Source organism: Mus caroli, chromosome 2 (assembly GCF_900094665.2).
Source record: "Mus caroli chromosome 2, CAROLI_EIJ_v1.1, whole genome shotgun sequence".
Taxonomy (NCBI): Eukaryota; Metazoa; Chordata; class Mammalia; order Rodentia; family Muridae; genus Mus; species Mus caroli.
In genome coordinates, this window is record NC_034571.1 from 158,748,181 (window position 1) to 158,759,689 (window position 11,509).

General features: G+C 49.4%; 1 protein-coding gene across 2 annotated transcripts in view; it reads left to right on the forward strand.

The window, feature by feature from the left end:
* The window catches only part of Arfgef2 (ADP ribosylation factor guanine nucleotide exchange factor 2), an 87,277-nt gene that overhangs the window by 6,952 nt on the left and 68,816 nt on the right, over positions 1-11,509 (forward strand). For both annotated transcript variants that reach the window (XM_021157087.2, XM_021157089.2), the window contains exons 2-3: positions 9,091-9,121; positions 9,721-9,844. In XM_021157087.2, coding sequence (XP_021012746.1) covers positions 9,091-9,121; positions 9,721-9,844 — 155 coding nt within the window. The remainder of the gene's footprint in view (positions 1-9,090; positions 9,122-9,720; positions 9,845-11,509) is intronic.

An 11,509-nucleotide genomic window follows, 5' to 3' on the forward strand; every position in this document is an offset into this window, starting at 1 on the left:
AGGCCAGCCTGGTCTACAAAGTGAGTTCCAGGACAGCCAGGACTATACAGAGAAACCCTGTCTCGAAAAACCAAAAAAAAAAAAAAAAAAAAAATCCCCAAACAGAGGGGACTCAATTGATGGCTCAGCGGTTAAGGCCACAGGCTGCTCTTCCAGGGGACTTGGGTTTGACCTCCAGCACCTACATGCATGGTGTCTCACAGCCGTTTGCAACTACAGTTCTAGGGGATCTGCTCTGGTGTTCTGACCTTTCATGGTGTTCAGACATTCAGGCAAAACAACATCCATGCACACAAAAGAATAAAATTAACTTTCAAAAATACTTTTGTTGTTGTTGTTGTTATTTGAGGCAAAGTTTCTTGTATATGTATCTTTGGCTGTCTTGGCACTCACTCTGTAGAGTAGGCTGGTCTCAAACTCACAAGGATCCACCTGCCTCTGCCTTCTGGATTAAAAATAGATTTAGTGTGTGCCTGTGCACGTGCATGCGCAGGGAAAGTTAGAAGTTAACCCAAGAAAATTAGAAGGCAGCAGCAGATTTCCCGGACGGAAAGTTGTAGGTGCCCGTCATGGGCGCTGGAAACCAAACCCAGAGCTTCTGTAAGAACAGTGTGTGTTCTTGACTGCTGAGCCATCTCGTCAGCTCCTGGCTGATTGCTCTTTTCTGATAAGTTTTGTAGTCTTTCCAAGAGGGGGCTCACCTTGTAGCAACAGCAGCTGAACGTTGTGTTGTGTTGATAATCGTGGGAAACTTTGATCCTTTTAGTGATCTAGTTTCTTGGTACCTTGCTTCTGAGATGATGATAATACCTGTGGGCCTGCCTTAAGTGAGCTAGTGCCATCAAGAAGGGGCACAGGATGGAGTTGGTGGTGACTGCTGTTTCTTAGGCCTGGATGGCCGAGGAGCAAGACCTGGGTGCTCACCCTTCTCTGCCTCATGAGTTGATCTGTGGAGCTGCATCCATGACTCTGTCAGAGCAAATGAATCCAGACCTATCCTTGTTTGTACTTGTCTCAGGAGACTGACAGCAGCATCCAGGCAAACAGCAAGTCTGTTTCTTAACAGAAGAGAAGAGCAGACCCGTGAGAAGGTGTGCTTCCTCACAGGTCCCCTCACGGGCAGCTCAGAGCCAGGTTTCCTTATCACTGTTCTCTACAGGGACAAGGGACCTACCTGGAGATTGCTGACTGTTTTTCCTGTGGAAATAGTTTGGAGCCTTCCTGCCAGGCTAGTTATGGTTAATTTGGGGTGTCTTATTAGGTTTTACAGTTAGTAGGGAGAACAGGCTCTCTGTGGGGGGATGGAAAGGTTGGCTTCCCCTCAGTGCTAGAGTTGTCTGTGCATATCTGCCGATGTTTACCAATTCTCATTCAGGAGGGAGGTACTTGGGTGTCACAGCTGGCCTCCTGATGCCAGAGGAGCAAAACAAACAAGGACTGTGCTCTGAGGCAGCCACAGTCACACCCTGTGGCCATACCAGCAGGAAGCCTGCCCTGTAAGAGCACTGGGCACTGATGAGAAGTGAGATGCAAGTGATGAATGCAGGCACAGAAGTTGGGGTTGGAGGCAGCTCAGCAGAGAGGCCAGCATTAGCAAAGGCTCTGTGACAGCAGGGTGTGGCTAGGGCCTAGTGTGCTTTCGGGTGAGGTAAGGGAGGGGGGTCAGAGCCCCACAGGGTCATGGTCACAAACAGTGGATTGACTCTGAAGAGTTTGAAAAAGGTACTGGCACGGTCAGGCTTGGGCCACTGTGCACACATAGGGAGACTAGAGGGGTTGCTTGAGATCAAGTAAGAGGCAGTTAGCATCATGCTGGTGGGGATGGGTAGCTAGGAGTGATGGCAGCACAAGTAACGCTAAGGGGACCTGGGTAAAAGCACAAGAGCTGGAGTGAGTGATTCATTCAACCAGCTGTCAATGGGAAGAGGAGTGACCCTATGTGTGGGGAGGGGAGGGCTCATCTGAGCTGGAACTAGATCTGCCTTGGGATGGATTAGTCAGTGTCTTGTTGCTGTGGCAAGTATCTGAGAGGAGTTACTTAGAGGCGTAATCATTGGGATCCTGGTCTCAGAGTGAGGAAGAGCACCAGGGTGGAGGGTGTGGTGGATCAGAGCTGTCCGCCTCACGGCCAGGCGGGGAGAGAGAGAAGCAGACACTAGGAACAAACCACCCTCAGAGGCACATCCCTAAGTGATCTACCCCCTCCAGCCAGGCCCAGCTTTGTGTTCATGCAGTGTGAACTCACTACGGATTAACCTATTGATAAAGTTAGCGCCCTCCTGAGCTAATCACACCTCAAGAATTGGCTCCACCATCTAGGGAACCACATCTTTAAAATGTGGGTCTTGCAGAGGACATCCCATATACAAACCATATCAAGCACCATCCATTTAGACACATGAAATAGGTGGTGACTGCATAGATAAGCCTTAGCCTCCTAAGAGGCCTGGTCTAGAGACTGGAACATGTGGGTCAGGGCCTAGTGCAAGAACCTGCATCTCTTTCTGCCTGTGCAGAGGGAGCTAGGGCAGAGACAGGTGGGAAGCACAGGGCAGATGCAGAGAAAAATTCTGGGATTGTGGGCTTGGTAAGCAGGATGCTGAGGGAGGCTAGTAAGATGGAGCATGGAGGGAGGACCAGGAAGGGGGCAATGGCTGAAATGTAAATAAAAAGAAGGAGTGTGGAAACAGGCCTGTCAGGTTAGAGTCATGGTCACTGATGGTCTCTTGAGCTGAAGTGAAAGTAGGAGAGAAACCTGGCAGGGAGCGCAGGCTGTCTGGGTGTGCTGTCAGGAGGAGCGGTGTGGCCCATGGAAGGTTTGTCTCTTTCTTGGTTTTGAGGCAGACTTGCTATGTAGTAGTGATTGGCCTGGTACTTGTGGCAGTTGTGCTCCGACCTCCTGAGTGCTGGAATATAGGGGTGTCGCCACGCACACCTTCAGTTTTCTTTCCTTAAGGGAGAAGACACTTGGAATTTTCTAAATGTCATTGAAAAGGGATCCACTTGAGGGAGAGGTTAAGTAACACAGGAAAGGAAAAGGAGGATTTACATGGGTGTTCAACACACACAAGTGCCTGCCGTCTGTCGACACATTCTAGTGCACAGCACAGGCTAGCTTGCATAGCAGGTCTGCTGGGCTGGGGAAGCAGGCATAAAGGAGCTGACCTAGTATGTCAGGGGTGACCAGTCAGTACTGGGGAGAAAGCTAGCGGGAAATGGGGTGCAGAGCTGTCCCAGGGGCAGCTAGTGAGGGGGCTGAAAAGCACCTCTGAAGTGGTGACATGTGAGCCTGGGGCTGAAAGAGCCCTGGGCTATGGTGGGGAGTGACAGTGCCATCCAGAGTTGTGGACAGGGAGACCAGAGTGGAGCCGTAAGGATTCTGAACTTCATGCTGTTGGAGAGTTGAGCAGATGAGGGCCATTGGCTCCCCTCAGTGTGAGCCACTTCCCACATTGCCTATCTCCTTGCTGCCTCAAAACAGCTCCCAGAAGGAAGAGTTTGTTTTGGTTCACAGTTGGATGGGACAGTACACTGTGGCGGGAGCTTGAGGCCTTAGTCACATGGCCATGGTCAGGAAGCAGAGAGTGGTGGATGTTGGTACTCAGCTTTCTCTCTTCTTATGCCCAGGACTCCAGAAATGGCGCTGCCCTCAGTTAAAGTGGCTCCTCCTACCTCACCTAGTCTAATGGAGGCAGGCTCACAGGCATGCCCAGAGGCTTGTCTCCTGGGTGACTTTAGAGCTGTGTGGAGAGGAGCTGTGGGGTGGGAGGGAGGGAGGATAGGGTCAGAAGTAGAACAGTCAGGTGGTTAGTGGGCAGTGATGGGAGCCTGGGATGAGAAGAGTGGCCGGTCCTGAGAACATGAAGTCCCCAGGCAAGCAATAGGGAGAGGTGGGCATGGGGGATGGTATCTTCTTCCTGCCTCAGAACAAGGGGACAGGCTTACTAACAGGAAGTTGAGAGAGTCTCCCTGTGTTGGCATCTAACTTCTCCAGGACAGGAGGCTGCTATATTATCTGTGAAGGAAGGATATGATGATGCCAGTCAGTGAGAGATACTGAGGAGAGCGATGTATGTTACACATGGTGCAGAAATACGGTAGCCTCTGAGGCTGGTGATGGCAACATCATAGACTCGCCTGTTGTTGGATGTTTGCTTAGGTGGAGACAGTTCACCAGAGGGTGGAATTGTTATCTTAGGATGGGATTTTGCCACAAATTGAGACCAGAGGTCAGAAGTCATGGCTGTTGGATGTCTCTCACTCTGTCAGCAGTCCTGCTGAAGGGCTCCACCTGGAAAATGCAGGAATAGGCAAGCTGTCAGGTCAGTCCTGGGAGGTCTGGCCGGCCAGTGTAAGATCCTCTGGGAGCATTTGAGTAGGTAGGCTAGCTGGAAAGAGAGGAGATCATGTAGAGAGACTAGCAAGGAACTAGAAGTGCCCCAGTTCCACACAGGGCAAGATTTGGAATATGACCAACCACTGTAGGAGGATTTGGGGTGGAGGAGCAGGTGACTGAGGGCCTTGAAGGGGGATAGGGCTGAGTTAGATAGGAGGGACATGTGGCTGTCCTATTGGAAAGATGCTGTGGTCTGAGGGAATTAGCTGGTAATGATTGTTGGGCAGGGTCAGGTGTGAGGATCTTGGTGGCCATTGATGGGAAGGAGAGGCTGGTGAGTGAGGATGCTGCTTTCGTAGGTAATACAACACCCAGAATCCATCTCTGCAGAAGTCTGTGGCTTTCTAGGTGCAGCTGCCCTAGCCCAGGCCTATCTCCCTCCTTTGTGGCCTGTTCATTTATTGCTGCAGGCTGCCCCCTTGGCAACTGTGAATGCTGTGCTATTAGCACAGGAAGCAGTGGAGTGCAGGGTGAGTCCCACCAGCCACTGGTCTCCCAGCCATCATCCCTGTCTTCCTCTTGAGTGGTGAGTGGGTGTGGCCTGCCTTGAGGTCCTCACTGAAAGTGTATCTTGCTCTGCCACCCTGGGTTGCAGAGGACGACAGTGAGCAATGTCTCTAGTTCCAGTTTAGGGCACCCAGCAGCTCTCCTGTGCAGCACTGGGGACTGCATCCCCACTGGACTTTGGTTTGAGATAAGAGCCGAGCCAAAGACGTGCCACAGCCACCTGCTGTGCCTGCTTTGCCTCTGTCAGATTATGGCAAGACTTCTTTCCTGGGGTTGTTCATAAAGTAGCCACACCCAAGTCCTCTTACAGTCGGTGGGAAGGCAGGATTCTGGAAGTTTCATGAGCCACTTAGTACCAGTCCGCTGACGTGTCCATGTGTGGCTTGTAACCTGGCTTTGTTTAAGTCTCATACTCACAGGCTGTCGTGAGAGTCTACCTCTCACTTGCCCTCGTTCCTTATTCTCCCTCTTTTTAGTGGGAAAATAATTGTGTTCTCTTAAATATATCCAATGCCCTTCTCAACCAGAATCATGGTATGGTGTATCTAAAGCCTGTCTCAGCCAGAACCATAATATGGTGTATCTAAAGCCTGTCTCAGCCAGAACCATAGTATATCAGGATCCATCTCTCAGCTGGAACTGAGGCCTCCTCAGGGCCTGCCAATCATCTGGAACCATAGTGCATATAGCCCCAACCTCCAGTCAGCTAGAATCGTGGATGCCAGAGCTGTTCCTTGGACATTTCCAGTCTGTGAAAATGGTTTTGGCAGCCCATTTGCTGATGCTTCTTGCGTGTATGGTTTGCACATGGGCCCAGAGCACTGACTGGCCTGTGTAATTAGCTCCTGGCTAACCTTGGCTTCTGTCCTGACCCTCTTTTCACATTCAGAGCCAGTGAAAGCTGCCTCATGGTCGTCAGCCTCAGAGGCTGCCTGCTTCTACAAAGGTATTGTACTGTCTGCCACTGTTAAGCCCGGTGAACAGGATTTCAGGGTGTTTTTTTTTTGTTTGTTTTTTGTTTTTGTTTTTTGTTTTTTCTTCAATAAAAGTAGTTTAGGGCCGGGCGTGGTGGCGCACGCCTGTAATCCCAGCACTTGGGAGGCAGAGGCAGGTGGATTTCTGAGTTCGAGGCCAGCCTGGTCTACAAAGTGAGTTCCAGGACAGCCAGAGTTATACANTCTGAGTTCGAGGCCAGCCTGGTCTACAAAGTGAGTTCCAGGACAGCCAGAGTTATACAGAGAAACCCTGTCTCAAAAAACCAAAAAAAAAAAAAAAAAAAAAAAAAGTAGTTTAGGAAGTGCAACAATTCCTAATTCTTAGCACTTAAGGGTAAATGAAAAGTCTGTGATTGTGGGATATGCATCTGAGGTTTGCCTTTTTTTTTTTTTTTTGAGACAAAGACTTCTTGGTGTAGACCAGGCAGGCTATAAACTCAGATCCATTTTGCCTCCTGAGTAACAGATTAAAGGTGTGCATCACTCTGCCCAGCCATCTGAGATTTCTTGAACTCCCTGGTAGCAGTAGTTCATGGGAGAGGCCTCCTGTTCCCCCATACAGCTACTCAGAGTGCATGCCAGTGGTAGCTCGCTTGCTAGCATGTGCATGCTTTGAGAACTAGGGGCACCTGAGCTTATGAACATGGGCTCTCTAGACTGATTTCTTGGATTCATCCCAGCTCTACCTGGAATGATCTCTGGCTCTCATTTCCTATTCTGTAAGGTTTACAGAGTCTGGCCTTAGATTCTGGCCTGCTTCTCTTGTTGCTCTTCAGTTGAGCCACTGAGCTTGTGCAGAGCTTGCATTTCGTCCTCAGCTGATGACGTACTCTTTAAGCACCTTTCCCACCTGTAGGTGTTTGTCTGCAGCCAGTGAAGTATTGCTTTTGAGTCCTTCCCATTCCTTGAAAGAGAAACTATGAGCCAGTAGCTTCGTGGCCAGGGCGGCCAGGAGATCAGTCTTATCTGGGCATAGTTATTATGGAAAGGCTGAATTTGCTTTGAGTTGCAATCTGAACTTTCTTGTAAAGTCTGGGCTTGCCCACTGGGATAATCAGAGCAACCAACATCCTGGGTTAGAGTCTCTAGAGCTGCCAGTGCCAGCCACTGAAGGCTGCTGCTCTGCTGTCCCGAAGGTGTTTTCTTCCCGATGCCTCTCCTGACATTTCCTGATTGGTATGCATAGGCTTTCAAGTGTGTAGCCCTGAGTTTAGTCTTGTTGGTTTTGGTGCCTTGCATCGACAGTGAGTGGCTGTACTGGTGAGATTTGTGTATCACTGGCTTAGCACCACTGGTATCCAGAACAGATGGTTGGAGATTCAGAGACCACCAGCCTCTAGCATGGGCTTGGCCATATCTGATGCCTCTGACTGAGCCCTAAGAGTGCTGCTCCTGACCAGAAGAAAACCTTACACCTGAGTTGGCAGCAGGGTGCATCCGGTATGTCACAGAAACTTGTCATCTAAGCAAAGCCATTGCGTTATGTAAGATATGGAAGCTACATCCTGCAGGCCAGTCTTGTAGCCTTCTGTTGGAGGTGGATGAGTTATGTCTTTTAAGGACAGGGTCCATGTTGGCTGTTCCTTCACAAGCTCAGGTGTCACAGGCCTCGTGGGCAGTTAGCTGCTGCTTTGTTAGGCAGGCAGTAAGAATGTGTAGACCTTACCACCTCTAGCTGGCCCAATTCCTTGATTTTCCAAGCAAATGGAACTTAAGAACTTCTTGAAGTGTGTTTTGGTTCTGCTAGGATGGCTGTTGTCCTTACCCAGACTGCTTGCTCTTAAGAGAGTGTGTAGAAAGACTATGGTGTGTTCCTCCTTCTCTACTTCTCTTCCTCTCTTCCTGCCTCCTTCCCTTCCTCCCTGCCCCTCTCCTCCCTTTCCTGCCTCCCTCCTTCACCTTTGATATTACCTGTGCCTTAGGGCCCTACATACAGCAGTACTAGGAGGAGATTGGTGGGTGGGGTCAAGAGTATTTGCATAAGGTATTCTCTTGTTTCAATGGCCCTGACCTCAAAAGTGTTTAGGTCATAGAAAAATGTGGGAAAAAGGAAGGGGCTGGAAAGATCCCTCAGCAGCTTAGAGCTCCGAATGCTCTTCTAAAGGGCCTGGGTTTGATTCTCAGCACCCACACTGAGGCTCGGAGCTGTCTATAGCTCCAGTTGCAGTGGAGTTTGGGCATCAAGCACACATGTGCACAGATATACATACAGCTAAATGCCCATAAACATAAAAGAAAAAGAAAAAATATGAAAAAAACCAACAGGGGCCAGGGCAATGACTTAATACGTGAAGGTGCTTGCTGCCAAGCCTGATGACCTGAGTTCAATACCTGGGACCTGCAGGTAGAAGCAGGGAACTGATGATGACAACTGCTCTCTGGTCCTCACTGATGCCCCTTCCCCAGCTAACTAACGAAGTGTAATTAAAAAGAACCAAGCATCTCCACTCCACTATTTAGTAACTTCCAACATTGCCTAACTCGTTTCAGTATTTTCTTAAGCGGTTTCCAGTCTCCTGTGTATGGTTTTGCGTAGTTGATGTCTGTGTTAACTATTTTTACATACACCTGCTATGAAGAGAAGGTAGAGCATAGACCACAGAGCCAAGACCTAGGTTCTGGTTCTTGCTCTCCCATTTCTTAATGAGTAGTGTGGAGAAATTCCCCTTTCTCATGATGCCTGTGTTTCCTCATTGAAATCTTTCGTTCTCACTGAGGGTGTTTGCTCAGGGACCATTTGGTATTCAAGACTACAGGAGAGCATGCTGGTACCTCCCGGCAGCACTTAACAGGCTGAGGCAGGAGGATCTCGAGTTTCCAGTTAGCCTTGGCTACATAGTGAGACCTTATCAAAAAGCACAACGTAACACTGCAGGGGCAGGAAATGCTTCTATCATCTAGAGGCGCACAGGATGGCTGCAGCTTGTCAGTGGTGAGAGGGAACAGTAGTGTCCACCCACAGGGTCCCATGGGCATAAGTGAAGGCACCATGAACTTACATGCATGCTAGCACAGTGACTCCCATGGGCCACCAGCATTACTGCTGTGATAAGTTTTTGCTTCACATTATATCAAAATCCGAGTGTTCCACAATCTTATAATATTCCTTTCAACCGTTTCTAGACACCTTGTAGCAAACCTCTCTTCTGTAAGTGTTGCGTTCTCCTAATGTGCTTTTTCTTCTTCCACCAGATGAAATTAAAGCAGAACTAGAAAAGCAGAGGTAAGCAGCCGTGCTTCCTCCTTTTGGGGGGTGCAGCAGGTGGTGGCCATGGGAATCCCTTTCCATGTGTGTTTACTGTCATATTTAAAGGGGTAGCTCATACTCTACTGGCACAGTGCTCACACAGCAGGGCTCCCGGGCTGGGCAGGTGCCTGGCTCAGTGTTACACGTGTGCTTGAAGGGGTGGTTAAAGAAGGCCAAGTCGATGCCTTTATACCTTCTCTTGAGAAGGAGGCAGAAGCCTTGTCTTGTGGCAAGCGGTAGCTTGCTCTGGCAGTCTTAGCTCCTTATCTTAATGGAAGCCAGCAGTCACAGCTCAGAACCATGGCTCTAGCATGGCTGCAGCAGATTCTGACCAGTGGCAGTGAGTCCACTCACAAGGCAGAGCTCGTGCTTTCTGCATATGAAACCACATTCTGGTGGTTTCTTTCTCAAGTTACATGCACTCAGCTTGTAACCACATAGTTCCAGGATAGCGAGCGCTTCTAGCACTTTTAACCAAGTGCTTACAGTCACGGTGGCAGCATCCAGTAAGATGGAGAGAAGCAAGCTTTTTTTTTTTCTCATTCTACCTCTTTCCCCTTTCCTGCTTTCCCTAGGCTTGGCGCTGCGGCTCCACCAAAGGCAAACTTCATTGAAGCCGACAAGTATTTCCTTCCATTCGAGCTGGCCTGCCAATCCAAGTCACCTCGGGTGGTCAGCACATCCCTGGACTGCTTGCAGGTACCACATTTAAGCTCAGTGTGAGGGGTCCTTGGTGTGAGCACTCTGTTACCCACAGCCATGCTGCTCTGGCACTGAGAATGCCCCAGGAGGTGGTGCAGGAGCAGCCCAAAGCTTCCTGTGTGACGATGTCCTGGTGGCCAGGGGGCCTGCGCTCCTTAGCTATAGTCACATTTCCCCAGCGGGGAAACTGTAGTCAGTTGTAGGTTGACTGTGTTTGCTATATGTGACACATGACATGACATGCTCCCAGCCTCATCGTTGATGGTGTTAATGTGTTCTCTCAGGTGTAGAAACAGGTATAGCCACATCTGATTATTTGTGGCAGTTCTGATCTACAGTCACTATGAACATGAACTAACCAGCCCCCGGAAAGTGCGGGCTTGGGCTCCCAGTTCTCCATTTTGGACTAGCTGATCAGTGTATAAGTTCATTCTCTGTGCGTTTCTGTTTAAAGACACCTCTTAATATGCACCGTTGGCTCATCAACATTGAGTTTACAGCCAGCAGCTTTAATAACGTGCAAGTTTATTTAATACCTGCAGTTTCTTGTAAGGCAGTTTCATTCAGTCCCGGCCTCCTTGCTCCTGAGCTGTAGGAAGCACCCTCTCACACGCTAGGGAGGTGTTTTAAAGAGCATAGAGGATAAAACTGTGGAAGTCACACAGCGAAAACATCACAGAAAAAGAACACTTGAATGTGGAAGAAAATCCGAAAGAAAGCTGTGTCTCCTCGTCCACCTCAGCTGTGATTCAGGGTCTCACTGTTCTGTGCATTTCTACAAGTAACCACAGTTCTGACTGGGGGCTTTCAAATGCTTCTGAGCAAGCGGGTGAGTGGGTGTGCGAGTGAGTGAGTGAGTGTGTGAGTGAGTGGGTGTGTGAGTGTGCGAGTGAGTGAGTGGGTGTGTGAGTGTGCGAGTGAGTGAGTGGGTGTGCGAGTGAGTGAGTGAGTGTGCGAGTGAGTGTGCGAGTGAGTGGGTGTGTGAGTGAGTGACTGAGTGTGCGAGTGAGTGGGTGTGGGAGTGAGTGAGTGAGTGAGTGAGGACACTTGAGGCCAACAGTCTGCAAACGATGAGGCTTGGCTGTGGTTGGAGCTTCCTCACTAATGCTCTCTAACTGCTCCCAGCCTCATCTAACTGCTGAAGGCCTAGGAGTGCAGAGATGGGAGCCTGTGCTACAGTCGTAAGACACAGGGCAGCCCAGGAGCCTTAGTTCCCAAGCCGTCATTTTTTTTCTCTAGTTAGCTCCAAGTTTCTTTACCTTAGTGGGCCATCCCATCAGTGGAAGAAGTTTTGGATGTTATTGCGTTACCAGTAACTCCTGGAACAGGAGACAGGGAGCAGGTGATTCTGTTAGGGTTGCTGAGAGAGTTGTGTTACAAGGTCCTCGAAGCCTCCTGCAGATTTGCATTTCTTTTTTTTTTAAAGATTTATTTATTTTATGTATATGAGTACACTGTAGCTTGTCTTCAGGCACACATCGGATCCCATTACAGATGGTTGTGAGCCACCATGTGGTTGCTGGGAATTGAACTCAGGACCTCTGGAAGAGCAGTCAGTGCTCTTAACCGCTCTGAGCCTGTTGTCATCTATTGGTTCTATGTGCCACACCATAGAACTGCAAAGTGGCATCCTGGGTCTAATAGTTACTCCATTATCTTCTT